The 18794-nt window shown below is 33.7% G+C and overlaps 1 protein-coding gene across 3 annotated transcripts in view; it reads left to right on the top strand.

Moving 5' to 3' along the window:
* LOC126980151 (GRAM domain-containing protein 2A-like) overlaps window positions 1-18794 on the top strand; it is a 109568-nt gene that overhangs the window by 14959 nt on the left and 75815 nt on the right. The window contains exon 1 of one of the 3 annotated variants that reach the window (XM_050829736.1): window positions 4613-5769. The exons of the other annotated variants lie outside the window; for them this stretch is intronic. Within the exon in view, the coding sequence (XP_050685693.1) occupies window positions 5405-5769 (365 nt within the window). The 5' untranslated portion in view covers window positions 4613-5404. Of the gene's footprint in view, window positions 1-4612; window positions 5770-18794 lie in introns of those variants that run through there. 3 annotated transcript variants of the gene reach the window in all.

The raw sequence follows: 18794 nt of genomic DNA, 5'->3' as shown, positions 1-18794 counted from the left end.
TCTTTGTGATTCGATCACAACCTGTACACGAGTGATCGAATCATAGATCTCTAAAAGCACCTGATCATATCATATACTCGATTATCAAACAGGTGACAAAATAGTCCAAATTGGACTTTATGCTCAATCTTTTATCATAACTTTGTACGTACCTAATTGTTTGCTCATATATTCCATTGAATCGTGCATTCATTCAATTGCACGCAAAATGATTGCACGCCGTAAGTCTTAACCACAGGCCCCCGGACACAGATCAAATCAAAGAGGAGTAGTACCGTATAGGTATATAATTATAGAATAATGAGAAATTACTGGGCTATTGAGACAAATTGAATAGGTAGTAGGTACCTAGTCTCAGGTGAGCTTAGAATTTTCGGATATAAGTATCAATGATAACTAACGATAAGATAGACTGAGAATAGATTTCGATTATTTTATTATTTCTTCTTTATTCGTCATATTTAAAAATTACCGTACTTAATTAGTGGGAGACGTTCTTGTATTTCTCGGAGCGTCATTCGATTCCATTCCATCACAAGAAAAAATTGTTTAGGAAAATTTGTGCAGCGGACTTCGCGTTGAACTAAACATCATGTGAATTTATTGCTCGTCTCGTAATTTCATAACAAAATGGTTATCTCATAGTAAAGTTGTAGTAAATTGTTAAATAAAAGACTATTTTCTATGACAAGTTGCTTGTAGCAATTTTAAACTAGTAGGTAGTAAACTATAATTATCTAAATTCACGATAAGTACGACAAAGATTCTTATTTGCACAGCGTTTATATCTCTTCGTAAATAAGAAGCGATAAGAATGAAATAACTTTAGTATGCCGTCGACAATCCTCTGATTTATTCGTATAGTGAATAATATGTGTTAGTTTTAAACGAAGTTCGTGGTGAGGATGAATGATGACAGTATCGCTCGGCCGAAGGTTAAACTGCGATGGGTATTGAGACGAGATAGTCTACCTATTGTTACGTTAAGGAAAGCTTGGCTGAAGAGTCGGCAGAGCGCATCCCCATTATCACCGTTTGGATGGAGGCGCCGGTAATACCTACATTGTTCTAATGGAATTCAATAGGTTGATGTAACTACTGGCCCAGTGAAGCGTACTTTTTCCTTGTTTTAAATATCCATAGTTATAAGCGTATAATATATTGTGTGTTGCCAGTGTTGCCAGTGATGACTTACGGTACGCAGGCGTCGCTAACTATGGGCCTGATGAGAAAGTTCATCGCCGCTCAGAGGGCAATGGAGAGAACTATGCTAGGAGTTTCCTTGCAAGATCGAATCAGAAATGAGGAGATCCGTAGGAGAGCCAAAGTTACTGACATAGCCCAAATGATTGCAATACTGAAGTGGCAGAGAGCAAGCCACATAGTTAGATGGCCGTTGGGGCAGTAAAGTCCACGTTCGTCGTGGAGATCTTTAGGAAGGCTTTTGTCTAGCAGTGGACATCTTCCGGCTGATATGATAATGATGATGAGTTATACGCAGTTAACATCATTTAAGTAGCACAAATATGTTATTTTAGTGTTGGTGTACTGCAAAAATAAATTGTGATTATTCCTACTTTAAATCTTACATCTCTTCTTTCCATTAAAAATATGAAGATTTTCATGATGATTCGTAGCAGAACCTAGTATAGGAAAATATCTACTAGGTAGTTACTCTAATAGCTACACCGTCATAAAAGTAAAATAGGTATATTACTATAATGATGGATTACTGTATAAATAATAACATTAAAACATAATAAAATACCTAAACTTATAAAATATAAATCACGCTGCGACCGTCAAATTATTTAAAAAAAAGTGTGTGCGTGTAATCTTTACGGGCGATTGAAGTAAAACTTAATAATAATTAACTTTAAGAATAATTAACAGACGTATTAATATATTACATTAAATTTACCAACTAAGCACTCACGTATTACTGAAGAGCTAGGAGCATTGTTAGATTTTATCCTATTTTTTTTTCTCGGAAAAGCTGACGATATAACTTCATCTTTTGAGCAAAGTTGGCATTGTCTCTACCTAAAATAAAAAAATGCCTACATTAATATATAATATAATTAATATTATTTTATCAAGTGAGATTTTATATATTTTACAAAGAGTGATATAATGTTTTATTTTGATATTATTATTCATCAGCATATAAACACTTACACTTTTTACAGATCAGGTCAGAATCAGGTTCTTGATTTTCTCTTTTATTCTTATTTATTGATGAAAGAGCAAAATGTTCCTGGGATTCCACCATTTTATTTGACTAATTATTATTTTCATTATATATTCTATTTATAATTCAGTAATACCATTGGCAAATTTTAAAATTTTCACTCATTAATAAAATAATTGATAATAAGAAATTGAAGGTTATATTATTATTAGCACATATCAATGTGACGTTGTTATTGAATATTAACAAACATGGCTGTATGGCCTCAAACTCTTTGCCTATCCTAGTAACGGAAACGAAAAACAAAAACCGAGACCAAATTAACAAAAGTCAGAAAAATTCTGAAATCTTTTATATTATTTATAGCAATAGTAGTTAAAAATAAACAATAAAAACACTTGGAGATTTAAAAAAAATATTACTGATCCATTTGAAATATTTTTTAAAACCATTAAATTATAAAGTCCTGAAAATCTATCCTAGTAACGGAAACGAAAAACAAAAACCGAGACCAAATTAACAAAAGTCAGAAAAATTCTGAAAACTTTTATATTATTTATAGCAATAGTAGTTATAAATAAACAATAAAAACACTTGGAGATTTAAAAAAAATATTACTGATCGATTTGAAATATTTTTTAAAACCATTAAATCATAAAGTCTTAAAAAATTCTTTATTTATTTATTAAAGCACACCACATCATATTCAATACAATTTCCTTAGTCTTATGTTACAATTAGTAGTTCTAAAGTATAGGACAATTATGGTGAACATAAAGATTACAAAAATTACTCCCTAATTACTTCTGAAAAATTGAGCTAATACTATCGCTACAATAAAAACAAAATAAAAAATGAAAGTTCAAATTATAAAATTAACTTATTAATTAAAATAATGGAGACGAAAAAAAAAGAAAAACTAAGTTTTTAACAACACTTTCTTTAAATCTGACCAGCCCACTACCTAATATATCAAGTTCTGAATTGGTATCGTTTAACTTATTGTACTCGCGAAGAATTTTTTTAATTGACTTTTGTACTGAGCGTTACTTCCATCAGAAAAAAATTCTGAGTTCCCCCAAGTCACGCCTAAGGAAGTTTTACTTCAATATAAAAGCAAATAAGTATATCATTATGTATAGAAACTTTGGCGAAAAATTATATTTGTATACTTATCTTATAATGTGGAATTGCCTACCTATCTCATACCCTTTTTTATACAAATTTGACACTTGAAACTGTCCGTCATCAATAAAATATAATAATAACTATAATGTTATATTATTTAACGCAAATTATAACTTAACGCCCAGGAAAGCGTCTGGGGTGAAAACGCTAGCGCCGGTGCTACCAGCAGGCGTTTTCGGTTTTCCAAATTCATATGAATATTTATTCAACGTTCATATGGCGAAGGAAAATATCTCGTAGAAACCTACTCACACCTATAAATAAATTATACAGTTGAGTGTAAAATTGAACAACTGGCACTTACAAGGCCTTGAACAGGGTCTTAGGCGTACAGTAAACAACGAGTTGCGCAAAATAGCATGTGGGTAGCTACCTACCAACCTATCTTACCGCCCAGTGCAATTGACAAAGCTATCTAAGAAAACTGCGCGAGAAAAACTAGCCTCATTGCATTTCCGCTCTTGACTAAATATTCATAAATTCAAAATAGTGATAAAAAAATATTATTAATTACTAACCAAAAGTAGGAAACTGGCGTTTTTTATGTCCTGGGAGTTTTATTTTTACCATATTTAAAAGAGCGCTAGTGTCCGCAAAGTGACAGAGGTTAGACCTTATATTAACACAAAATATTGACACACGTTAATTTGTATCCATATGTCTCGTAGATAATTAATCCAAGCACCCTTGTAAAAGATATCTAGCATTTATAATATAATAAATAATAAGCTGGTTCGCCCGTTTAGACTATTGACGTATTATTAGTAAGAGTAATTGTCTGAATACTTTCAAGATTTTGTGTTTTTATTCAGAAATCTCTATTATATAAGTAATAGAATAGTTTAGAGTTATCGATGGTAGTCGATCGAATGACATGCAAAAGTAGTCATTGCTTCAATCATGATATAGACAAGGATTATTAAGCTCAGAAAGAAAATCTAAACATCTGTTATGAAATCAGGAGATATACAGTAATTGTAAGCTATTGATAAATGTTATGCATCGAATTCTAAATAGGAGTTGAAATTGCATTATTTCGCTCGTAACCCTGTGATTCCATTATAAGACTGCTGCACAATCTGGTAGGTCTAGAGTCGGCAAAATATTGCTCAAAGTTAAATTGCAAAATATAACCGTGCGTTCAATAAACAATTTTCAATCAAACCTTGGGTAATAATATAATTATCTGAGTAAGCTAAGTACAGTGTTTTGCGTTAGCAAGTGGTATAATATTCAAAATTCTTAGGAGCTCATGAGCTAAGCGAGGCTGACGGACTGACCGTTTACGACTTGTTATTCAGAAACGGTAACAGCTCGGAGCAATATTATGGTAAAAAAGACTTTAAATTCGCTTTCCTTTTCTATACTATCTTAGCTGTATCTCTGTTAGATGAGAGAAACGTACACATTTCTTTTGCACGCTTTGTTGACGCCAGTTTAATGTATTTAATGTCAATGCTGTCACCAATAGCACAGATAGTCGACGATCATTGAGTTTATTTAGTCTATCGTTCGCAATAATTGACTACTCACTAGTCACTATTCAGTACTCACTACCTTTATTATTTATACTCTTTGGCTTTGCTCAGGCGCACAGAACACTATTAACTCTAACAAGCTCAGACGTCAACACCTGTTTCGGTGTACGGCCGTGTCGGGCTTAGAGCGAAAAGTTTATTTTTAAAAGTTGTTTGTTCAGTGTCAGTTTTGGCGCCCTTTTCTGTTTTATTAAACAATTATATTTAATCAAAATTTCACAACGATTCAACATTTTAAGTGCCTCACAATTTATGTTGATCATTATATTATTTCATAAACAGTTTGAACTCAATTTCGCTAGTAGATTGTAGAACCGTCATAAGTAAACAATAAATGCAAGCTTCCGACTTGAGACTTATGTTGTGTTTGCAATACCTAAGCTGAAAGCTCGCAAAAAAATGCAGAAGATAAGCAGGTCCTCGTTTTGAACGCTGAAATGTAGTGAAGTGCAAAATAAATATGGATATTGCAAAATTATTTACATAAATGAGTGAAAATCCAAGTGAAAATATGCTTTGTTTTGTACAAGGTTTTGGAGATCAAGATAACGGGCTTAGTAAAATTCGAAGTTCTGATGCCGAAAAATTACAATTCAATTCGAACCTAAAGAGAAACGAACGAGTCCAACGTTTCTGTTCAGTAAATGAGAACAATATCGAAGCGGTTGGTCAAAGAGGCGCCGAGTTTGGAAGACCAATACTCAATACGGGCAGGTCTTTCAGACAGTCCTCACGGGATAGATTTCTCAAAAACTTTCCTGACGTGAAAAGAACTTTTAGTGATCGATTTTCAGCCTTCACAGAAGCTGGGAAGAAACCTCCAAAGGGTTTTTTAGATATTCGGAAAACATGGTAATTATTATTATTATTATTATTATTTCATAGTTATAGGTGTATTATATAATATATTATAGATTATATATATGAACAAATTTATTAGTGTGCTGACTTAATAGTTTGTGACACACAAATACATTGCTTACTACAAAAAATATATCCTGTTTAAACATAAATAGAATATGAGATATCATCTGCCTTTTACTTATAAACAATCTGTATTTTATACCAAAAATATTTCGCAAAGTAGACGCCCCAGAGCACAGTAAGTTAATGTAATATATTAAAATTCCAAATTCCAGCTCCAAAACTGATGGAAACTAAATTACATCAATAATTTAAATAATGTAATAATCAGTCATTACATTTACCCACTAAGATATATCTTGAATTTATCAACATAATATTATTCATTTATACTCTTTAATATTTTGAAGGGTTCCAATAATATACCTACTTGTATGTACACTATAATCTTTTGAAATATTATATTAATTATACATAAATAATATATCACTTTGACAATATGATTAATAATTTCATGTCAGTAACTGAAAAAAACTACTGAATTTGACTTCAAACTTTGACAATTGCCAACACCTGTCACTATTTGCTAGCTTCTTAATTATCATTACTTTTAAAAAGGTTAAATCCCTTCCACAGAAGCCACTAGACAGAATAGAATAGAAAAAGGTGAAATTATCTTGGAAGTCTCATTGAAACTGAGTCACCTTGCACAGAGAGTGTTCCTAAATAAAGTAAAAGGATGATGGAACTGTCTATAATTATCTAAGATTATGATGAAATATTATGGTGACAATGTTATATCATTGGTATCTTAGAATAATAAATTCTAAGATTGGTATAATATGATATATTGCACATGTAAAACATAAGAACCTGGGTCACCAAACTATGTTTGGTATTAACTTAACTTAAAACTTAAACTTAACTAAAAAATTTCATATTACCAGAGATGAAACTAGTTCTCTTTTTTGCCCTTAAAACCCCCTTCTTGTAATATTGCATCCTAATTCACAAAGCCTATTCTGTAAAATTATCCATATCAGTAGAACCTCTTCCAAGTTACTTACGTTAAATATATATGTAATATTGTTATATATATACCAGAATTGCAAATTTAAATATTGTATTAATTTATTTAATATCACATACTTTTAGTCCAAAGGTCTACAGTCCAAAGGTCTATTAAAAAAAATAAAAAAAAAATATACTTAATATTTTATAATTCAATACACAATACACACAGTTTTTCAAAATTATTAGTTTTTTTAAACTTAATATATTTTTTTATAAATCAGATTATAAATTCTGTTATTATTGTAAAAAAAAAACCCCACACCAATAATCAATGTAGTAGAATAATAAGTTAAATTATATTTAAGTTGTTGTATGTACATGTTTAATTCGGTCTCAATGTCCTTATTCGAAAAACCGGTGCTATCTTTAATTGATCTACCAATTAACCCCAAGCCTGGATTGCCAATAATTGTCAATTTACATTTAAAGCACAACTGGTTCAAAACCTCAAGCTTGAGTGATGTTAGTGACCCTTCTCGATTGAAATATTTGAATATTAAATTATAAAAATAACTTTACCATCTTAATATAAGATATTTAGCATCTTACATGCATCAGAAAAATCATAATAACCTTTTCTTTGATATTTAAATGCTAATATGCCCATTATATCACATTTATTTTATTTATAAGTTTCTTATTAATACTTTAATGCCCACCATCAAATTATTATTGTAATTAATCATTGTTCACATCCCTCTGTTGTCATTTTATTCACAAGGTAGTTTCAAACTAATTTGCCCAACGGTTTTCAACTGTAGTTTCTCATATATATAATAATAATAATAATATTGACATACTCTTACACAAATTATCTTGCCCCAAACTAGGCATAGCCTGTACTATGGGTACAAGACAACAATATATTTAATACAATATACTTACTTAAACATACATAAATACATATAAACATCCATGACTCGGTAACAAACATCCATATTAATCATATAAATGATTGCACCTACCGGGATTCGAACCCGGGACCTCTAGCTTAGTAGTCAGGGTCACTAACCATTCGGCTATATGGGTCATCAAATATAGAGCTTCTCTCTTTTTTTTTATTAAAGAGCCCCCCTCTTTCCACAAATGACAGTATGGGAATCTGGTGTAAAGTGATCATTACCACCCTCATTATCTTGCAACACCAGAGGAATCACAAATCAGGAGTGTTTTGCCGGCCTTTAGGAAGGTGTACACACTTTTTTAGTAGGTACCCATGTCATATGGTCACGGAAATACTACACAAGGAGGCTCATTCCACAGCTTGGTTGTATGTGGAAGAATGTTCTTTGAAAACTGCACTGTGGAGGAATGCCACACATCTAGATGGTGGGATAATTCTAATGTCATAATAATATGTAATGCTATGGTATGTGCCTAACTATAATTATATATTCAAATATTTTTATTCAAAATAGGATTCAAAATCACTTATTGAACGTCAAAAACTACCACCCGTTCAAAAGAGACTGCGTCAAACCTGAGAAGAATGGGCACAAGAAACTCAGCGGGCTTTTTTTATATAAAAATATGGATTACAATGTGATATTGTACAATAAACATTTATAATTAAAGAGCCTGAGGGTGTTCACTTTATTCCCAGTCCGTAGTGTCATTAAGAAAATTGTTTATGCTATAGTAACTTTTCCCTCACAAACATTTTTTAACTATTTTTTTTAAATTTCGTAACACATTTGTTTTGTACATTTTCTGGGATCATATTGTAGAAGCATATACATTGCCCAACAAAAGACTCACTAACTCAACCCAACTGAGTAGTTGGCATAACAAGTTTATGTTTGTTCCTGTTAACATTATGAATGTCACACTTTCTAGAAAATTCCTCAATGTGCTTATGTACATACAGAGCATAAATTATTAAGTTCTAATGGTGGTGTTATTGGTACCATGATTATATCCTTATCCATATAAATGGTTTGATTATTATGGTTTGTAAATTCCACTTATATTATTCGGATCGAGCTTTTCATATTAAAGTTTTATAGGTATAAAAATTCTCTAATCACGGATTAAACAAATTGTCCTACTTTTGACATTATACGTACAAATTTTCATACTAATGTTAAATTTAAGTTAAAAAATGTTTAAAATGTTAAATATTAAGTATTTTTTTATATTTAAAAACTATTGACATGTGGACGACGTCACCGGCAGCAGCTAGTATTACATGTAGGTATATGTCAAGGTCCAAATCAAATTGTCTAAGCAGTTCCTTAATTTGATACAATTATCGACAACGGACCTTGTCAATTAATTGGATTTAAATACACTTAAGGTTTCAGTTAGCGTTACAAGTGAAATATATATATGTAGGTTAATACCATTCTAATCAATTATACTTATGATTTTTTTTGTATCTTATTAAGATCCACCATAAAGTACCTAATAATAATGAGTTGTTTATATTACCTGTTAATTTTTGGTATGAATTTGTTTTAAAGAATAAATAAAAACTAAGTATAAAAAAACCAACTTCAAAAACTGAAAAGTATCAAATAACTAAAAATTTAATTTATTACACCTCTTATGAAAACCTAATACCTTTAATATTTATAAATTACTATTATTTATATGTGCTACCTATTGATAGTTTTTAAGTTGGTGCCAAGCCCTAAACAAAATAAAACTTAATATTATGAACAGCTTACTTACTGTAATTATTAAGGTTGTTTGGCCACGCGTGTCTGTCCGCTTGGGTTGTTTTTTTCTAGACGAAGCTATCCCGCTCAAAGTCACGCGTGGCGAGTGTAGGTACCTACTATTACATTTATTTTGGCACCGACTTCAAAGCTAATATATTATTTAATATATTACTTGTATAATGGTAATTTATTAATATTAAAGGTAAAGTTTTTCATAAGAGGTGTAATAAATTAAATTTTTAGTTATTTGATACTTTTCAGTTTTTGAAGTCGGTTTTTTTAAACGTAGTTTTTATTTATTTTATATTTTTTAGTGTTTTATGGGATCAAATGGCATCTATTTCGCGTCGAACTAAAGAAGAAAAACGTAAATCGGATCATAAATCTCAGAGTAATCGGTGTACATACATAAAAAGAAATAGCTATCGAATTGAGAACCTCCTCCTTTTTAAGTTGGTTAAAAAGATTCAAATATATACACAGTTTTTGGTGGGATTGAGTCGTCATTCAAGATAAACTAAATAGGAGTGAACTTGTTTTAAGGTCAACATGTTTTCTGTAGATTTTATCACGAGTTGAAGTTGCAATACAACCTACATATTATTAAAGATACTATGTTATATATAATATATTGTGGTTTAAAGTATGATTTGACCGTTTATTTAGAACTTTTTTAAAGTAAAATTTATTTATGACTTTACCCTTAGATCATTAATGTGTCTAGATAGACTGACACCGCTGTGGAAACGCCGAAAATAATCGAGGTTAACAGTTACCCTCTATTTTGAGCATTGCACGCACACTAACACAAAGTGACATACAAATCGCTAGTGTAAGACGTAACTTTTCACGCGCACTAAATTAAAAAAACCTGTCCTGTTTTAATCGGTTGTCTAGCAGTAAGAGGCTCTATCTAGACGTATAATAATAATATTGAATAATTATAATATTGACACACTTTTACACAAAGTATCTTGCCGCAAACTAGGCACAGCCTGTACTATGGGTACAAGACAACGATATATTTAATACAATATACTTACTTAAACATACATGAATACATACAAACATCCATGACTCGGAAACAAACATACATCAAATCAATGATTGCACCTACCGGGATTCAAACCCGGGATCTCTAGCTTAGTAGTCAGTTTCAGTAACCATTCGGCTATATCGGTCGTCAACGTATAAATTATCTAAGAATTTACCCTTATTATCTGTACATTTCTGCCATCTCGTGTCTTTAATAGTAGTCATTTGGATACAGCCTGGGGAGTACGGAGGTTGTCGTGGGGTATCTAAATGAAGAAGTAGAATTAAAATGGTTTCTCAAGCCGTGTGACGAGTTAATATGGTTGAGATTGACTGACGACTCGGGTCTCACTGTAAGTTTTGCAATCAGTAATCGTTTCAAGGTTCTGTTTAATACACATCTGTATTTATTGCTTGACTGGATCTCAGGAAGCTGTAGTGAATTACACCAAGAAGTGACCAGCTCCATCCATAAAGCTCCCTCCCATTCATCCCTTGAGCTCGTCATGTTCTGTCAGTTAACAGTCAAAAGTCAAGAAGGATTTGTTTTGATCTAAAGTAGTCGATACACCAAAACGGCAATTTCAAAGTTATACTATATTATGTGGTTTCCCAGTCCAGAGCCACCAGACTTACCAGTGGGAGGCTCCTTTGAACAGGATGCCGGCTAGATTATGAATACCACAACGGCGCCTATCTCTGCCGTGAAGCAATAATGTGTAAGCATTGTTGTCTTTCGGTCTGAAGGGCGCCGTAGCTAGTGAAATTACTGGGAAATGAGACTTAATATAACATCTTGTGTCTCAAGGTGACGAGCGCAAATGTAGTGCCGCTCAGAATTTTTGGGTATTACAAGAATCCTGAGCGGCACTGCAGTGTAATAGGCAGGGCGTATCAATTACCATCAGCTGAACGTCCTGCTAGTCTCGTCCCTTATTTAAAAAAAATAGCAAATGACTCTGGACATGCCTCTCACTAGTCCATACTAAGGAAACAATAGTTTATTGTTCACCATAGTTGCGTTAGTAAGCGATTATATAAGATTACTAAATAAATTAAATAAAGATCAAGATAGCGACCCCAAAAAGGCCGGCAAGCATTACATGTTTGTTTCACAAAAGTATTTAAAAATACATAAGCTGAGTGTCAAGAAAGTGTCGAGAAAATAATCAATAATACTTACAAAATATTAGTGTATCATTCAAATTTATTTTATCACCTTCAAAATATGCTCCTGCAGAATCGATTAACTTACGCCAACGAATAATCCAATCATGAAAACATTGAACTGAGTTTCGTTGACTTCTTTAATTCTCCTTTATATGTTCTACCGATTAAACACGGGTGACATGAAGTGGTAATTTGAGTTTAAGAAATAAAAAGAAGTCTTCTGGAGCCTTATCTGGTGAATAAGCGAGTTGCTCGATGGTATTTGTTAAGTTACGGGACAAAAATTCGTGCACAATGAAGGCCTATTCTAAGGCGCATTGTCGCGCAAAATCCAAGAATTTTCTTTCCACAAATCTTCCCATTTTCGTAGACTATGCTCTCTTAAACGCCGCATAACGCTCAATGTATATACTATAAAGCCTAAAGACCTACCTGAATGAACACCGAGTGCCCAATAACCGTATCCCCAATAAAACACGACTGATCGATTTTGGAGTGTTTTTTTCGGTTTCAGTTCAGAGGCGCTACTCCGAAGATTGTTGTCTATTTCGTATGTCTCGTATACCTACGTCTCGTCACTAGTAACATTGTATAATCTCTTATTACGACGTTATTCACTTAATTGTATTAACTTTTTTTAACCTTTGACTTATGACCTTTGATTCGTAGGACACTTCTAGTGATATGACGTTTAAGATACGAAAATTAAAAAGAGACAACTCAAGAAAATAATTAACATAAGGAAATAATCATCAAATACTGAATTGAGTTTAGTTTTCGTCGTGAACTCTCTTTTATATCTTCAACCGAATGAAAACGGGTGCCATGAAGTGGTAATTGGAGCCATATCTGGTGAATAAGCGTGTTGATTGATGGTATTTGTTGGTTTTTTCTTCAAAAATTCGTTCACAATGATGGCCTTGTGCGAAGGCAATGGAGGCCAAATTGGCAAAATCTAAGGATTTTCTTTCCATGACTCTTGTCTTTTTCGTCGAAGATGCGCTCTTAAACGCCTCATAACGCTCAAATAATGCACTTTTTTCCCGTCTCACCTACCGGAAAGAATTCCGAGTGCCCAACAACGCAGTATTCAAGGAAAACATGACTGACTTATCGGATTTGGAGTGTTTTTTTCGGTAGATCACTTAAGGCGCTACTCCGAATTTTGTTGTCTAGTTTGTACGTCTCGTCACTAGTAAAAATGTTGTACAATCTCTTATTACGTTTTTTGCTTAACATCCATATGACTTGAGCATGTTTTATGTCTATACGACACCTTTCTAAAGGGCAACGCTTCTATGATTCTTCTAGTGTTTAAAGAGAATATGAGCGGCCGTGATCCACTGACCCATACGCTCGTTTCTTCTCCACCTCCATAAATTTAATTTATCATAGTATTATGAAAATAGGTATTACCAGCTCGCGTATTGTAACCGGATTGATAATTGCCACTTTATTTTGTCCATGACGTGAGGTAGACGAATTGGTAAAGTAGTCTCATTAACACACACCCACATGCATCGTGTATCTGATCGTTTGACCATTTTTACAGTCTGCCTATGAAAATATTTTTCAAATGTGTATATATTTAATGATTTAATATATATATATATATATATATATATATATATATATATATATATATATATGTATCACAATATGCAATCAATTGTCAATATGTAAATTTCTCATCAAAAGCAGTTCCCACCCTTCCGCAGTTCCTTCCCTCCAGTTCCCTTAATGGTTCGCCTAGTATCCGGAATACGTCTCGAAATCTCGAGCGATTGCCAATTCCGCGGTCATCTGGAAGGCAAACTCAAATTGGCTTCCAAGAAGCTGCGGTTTTAAATAGAGCACGGTAATACTTCAAGCCACTTTCTAGCGGTCTATAAAGCGCAGGTCTGTTCATATAATATGGAGAATCATTTCTGATCTGGCGTACGCCAGTTTCACTGCGTCTGACCGCGTGCAACGCAGAGCTGATTGAATTGTCGGTGCTCTGTGAACGGCTAGATGCGTTACGTCGAATTCCATCTTCGCACGATACATCACAATTTTCGCTATCATATCCAGCCTCTGGATGTGTGGCGTTGCTCCACAGAACGGTTTTCAAGCGACTTTCTTCCACGTACAACCAAACTGTGGAATGAGCTTCCTTGTGCGGTGTTTACGGGACGATACGATATGAGTACCTTCAAAAAAAGCACGTATACCTTTCTAAATATCTGGCAGCGCTCCTGTGAATCCTTTGGTGTTGCAAGATAATGTGCAAAGGTGGTGATTACTTAACATCAGATGACCTGTCCGCTTATTTGTCCTCCTCTTTCATAAAAGCTCTTCCTCAGAGCGCCATTTGCTTCTGAAGGTTGAAGTGACATCAAAAAGTATTCTAAAGGAACCAATTTTGAGAAAATAAATGCCTTTTTTGCCTTTTACCAGTAGTTGAATAATCATAATATTAAGACAATCTGTTTAGTAGTTTATTTCTGAAGGTGGCATGTGTATAATTTAAAATGGCACCCAACCGAAACGTGACTTAGATAATGAGTAGTTCCATCAAGGTCATCATACTTGAACATCACTAAATCCCTGTTAAATTAAACATACATCCAGTTTGTTTTTGGTCCTATAAGTCCTCTGTCCAATTTAAATATTCAACATAACATTCGCTTCCTATTTTAGAAGTAAGATGTCTATTTCGTGTACATAGAGCTTGGCACTCGGCCATGTTGTGAGAGTTTTATATTCGTTATAAGTTCATTATTTTTGTCATGTTATTTTAAAACATTTTGGCTTATTGGTTTTATGTTTGTTCGCAGTTCCAGTTATTTTTCGTTGTTTGTAAATATATTTTAAATGCTTTTTACATTCTGAATTTTGGAGTATTATTTTGTAGCAGCGTTCGCTGATAGTGAATTTAACAATAGGGGCATCAATCGACCTAAACTCAAACATACCGATTATACATAAAAAATCTTCATATAAATTGAACTAGGCGTTTCGGAGTTGTTTAGTGACAAACACAGTGACAAGATAATTTTATACACCTAGTCTTGCCATAAATACTGAAACAAAGAAAAAAAAATCTATTGAAAATAACATTTATTAGTTTTACACTGTGTTAGTTTAATACATAAATATAAAACAATTTGAAATATAAAAAGCTTATTCGAAGTGGTTTCTCCATTGGCTGCAATACAGTCCTTTGAACGTTGAGGCCAGTTATCAATAGAAGCACGCACTCTTTCCATGGGAAAATTCTTCACTGCCAATCGTAAGGATTGTTTCAGGGACTCCAAATTATCAGGGCGTTTAGAGCCAGTCGTACTCTCTTAGACTGACCATAACTTATAATCCAGTGGATTAAGATCGGGACTAGACGACGGCCAGTCTTCAGCTCTAATGAAGTCCGAAACGTTCGTTTCCAACCATGGCAGCGTAGACCGAGCTTTATGACCCAGTGCCGAGTCTTGCTGGAAGAACCATTCTTGGTTATTGAACTTGGTGTTGTTAAGGGCTTCACTACCTTCTCAAGAATAGTATCCTTGATACACTTGTGCCGATGTCATCACCATCGAACCACCAAACCATCACTGAAGTCGGATATTGCCCATGTTGTACTGTGTTGACTAATTGGGAAGCTTCCTTAGAGCTTTGAGCATAAATAAATACGGTCATTTTGTTTATTAAAATGTTGCTCAGTTGTAAAAATTTTCTCATCCGTAAACAAATTTTTTCTGTGACCTCCCTTTGCGTACCGCTTCAGTAGTTGTTTCGATTTTACCACCATTTTCTTAAAGTATCAGTTAAGAAATGACAAGTACGTCTCTTAAAGGCTGCAAGTCATCTTTTAAAAAACGCGACGTGGTTCTAGGTGCTATCTCCTTCTCCCGAGATATAATCTTTTGCTTTCGGACAGGATTTCTTCTAATTCTTTCCCTTACTGCTTTGACCACCTTTTTCGTCCGAACACTACGTGTACGGCCAGATCTTTTTCTGTCAAAAACAGAAGAGGTCTCATTGTACCTATTAATAGCCCGGTATACAAACATTTTACTAATACCAAGCGTATGGAGTGTTTTAAAAATTGGCTCCATACCTACTTTGTGTAATGCAATCACAGCAATTTGGTTCTCCTTATCACCCCACTCCATTTTAATATTGTACAATGTATTGGCGCCAAAATGAGAAAACTCAATGAACAATCATATAAAAATGACAGATTCTAAATTCAAATGTTATTTCCAGACTAAGTGTTGTTAGATAGCATAGGTATAACAACATTCAGTTGATGTTAATTATCCGTGACCTTTGTTTAACACTGAAGTCTGATTTTGTTTAAGAAAATATATTTATGCATGCGGAAAAATCTGTTTAATACAACCGGTTTATACGTCAATTGTCTACAGCGATTATGCGGTTTTTATGTTTGACGCACACCGTACCTCAGCTAAATTACTGCTTCTCTTCACAGGCGTGATACTTTGTAAAAAATATCCACATTATATTTTTTTTTATGGAATAGGAAGACAAACGAGCGTACGGGTCACCTGGTCTTAAGTGATCACCGCCGCCCACATTCTCTTGCAACACCAGAGGAATCACAAGAGCGTTGCCGGCCTTTAAGGAAGGTGTACGCGCTTTTTTTGAAGGTACTCATGTCGTATCGTCCCGGAAACACCGCACAAGGAAGCTCATTCCACAGCTTTGTAGTACGTGGGACAAATCTCCTTGAAAACCGCACTGAGGAGGATATTATGATTATTAAATATTTTAATCTATCGACTTCAAGAATCAATGCGTCCCAAAATCTAAAGATAAGTAAAGATATGTAGTTAGAAAAGATCAGACATTTTATTACGAGACAACGACATTTCTTCATGAACAGCTTTCATCACATCTATGAATAATTGGAAACTTATTGATTCGTTAAATACATCATGTTCTGATTGTTCTCTAGCGTTTGTTTTACAAATAGATTTCGCTCGGAAATTAATATTTTCCGAATGCGAACATAGTCTTGTATCCATCGGTAATAGTCCAGTCATTATAGCAAGTTCACCACGGAATTCGAGATACCCAGCTGTAAGTCTGTAAATACTTGTATATTGACACCCCAAAAGTTGTCTCAAAAAAGACTTACGGCTGGGTATCTCGAATTCCGTGATTCTTACCTAATTTAAGCTTATATGACTGGACTATAGGCCCGGGTTACATATAGGCGTGTTTAAGTTGACAGAATGCGGTTGCTTGCATACACAATTTAGGCATTTCCATTTTCTTTTATGACAGAAAGGGACAAGACGAGCAGGACGTTCAGCTGATGGTAATTGATACGCCCTGCCCATAACAATGCAGTATCGCTCAGGATTTTTGAGAAACCCAAAAATTCTGAGCATTAAAATTGCAGTCGTCACCTTGAGATATAAGATGTTGTCTTATTTGCCCAGTAATTTCCAATTAGACCAATGCTTTATGTCGATAGGTTATTGAAATGTAAGTAAGCGTAAAAGGATAGATTTGTCTACCTCTAATAAGTTAAACTAAGGATAGATAGGTTATTGAAAACGGCCGTAGATAGACTATTATGACATGCTATCGTCAGTGAAAACATCGATAAAAATTGTATTTAGAACTAACCTCTATTTTGAGCAATTCACGCACACTAACACAGTGTCATACAAATCGTGAGTGTAAGACGTAGCCTGTCACGCACACTAAACTAATATTCCTGACCTCTTTTTATCGGTTATCTAATAGCAAGATACTCTATCTACACGTATAACATATCTAAGAGATAAACAGTTGCTTTGGAACACTAACCATAGTTATAAATCTAGAACAAGCCAAATGCATTATTCTTCATTAGTTAAGTCCAGCAAGAATAAATCGGTATTTATAAATAGTATTGCATATTGATTAAACGGTGACCGGTGAAACGAAACACATGTCGACTTCACAAGCAGTCGACGTGTTTAGTGGAATAGGAGGTGTCAGGTGGGAATACTTGGCAGATTGAATTATGTCGCCATATTAAGGATTATTTTTGGCACAAGAGATCACAAGATCATAATAATTTTTGTTTTTAGAGCTGACTGCTGAATTTTCTCTAGATAGACTTGTGGGGTCTATTCGCATGACACTGCGCGTCAGATCTTAGATTATCAATTTATTTATTTATTAAGGCAACTATCAAATTACACTGTTTATATACACTCTTAATTTAAATAAACCTAAGCCATATATCATTTGTACGTAGACGTATCTAGAGATAGACTGTGACAGCTATGAAAACGTCGAAAAATTTTGATGTCGACAGTTAACCTCTATTAAATATGGGTTTAATATGATATAGCAAACAGAATAGATATAAAGCGTCGGTGACGCAATAGGTTGAATCGTTGACTCTCACCATGGAGTCTTCGGTTCGATTCTCGCCCATCACATACCAATGTGTTTCTGGTTTTCGAATTCATATCTATGTTTGTTCGACTCTTCATAAGGTCAGCAATGATCTTGTGATTCCTCTGGTGTTACAAGAGAGGGAGGGAGAGAGTTTCAATGGACTGCGGTGATCACTTACCATCAGACCAGTGACCCGTATGCTCAATTGTTCTCTTCAGGGGCGTGCATACCGTATAGGCAATTAGGCAGTGCCTACCTCGCTATGAACCTAAATAAATATAACACAGTGTTAATATTAATTTAGTTTAATTTTGTTCCGTTATTTTATGACCAAACTTCTATTTAACACACACTCATTAAAGTTTTTCTTACGGTAGATACTAAACACCTACGGGTAGCAATCTTTTCATATTCCAAACCTCAACTACGACTAGTTATATCCACTGTGCCTACCTTACTAAAAAACCAATGCATGCCCCTGCTCCTCTTCCATAAAAAAAACAACTTCCATCATCAAGAATTTCGACATCAAAAAGAATTTTCAAGGAATTATTTGAATAAAATTACTTTTGCTTAATTGCACGGGAAGTAGTAAGCTCGCAAACTTTGCTTGTCTATTTGATAGATTCAGAACAAAATAAAACAGTGTAAATTACAAATTTATAA

This window comes from Leptidea sinapis, chromosome 5 (genome assembly GCF_905404315.1).
Source record: "Leptidea sinapis chromosome 5, ilLepSina1.1, whole genome shotgun sequence".
Classification (NCBI taxonomy): Eukaryota; Metazoa; Arthropoda; class Insecta; order Lepidoptera; family Pieridae; genus Leptidea; species Leptidea sinapis.
Note: the sequence above shows the minus strand (reverse complement) of the source record. Positions and strands in the feature narration are given on the sequence as shown.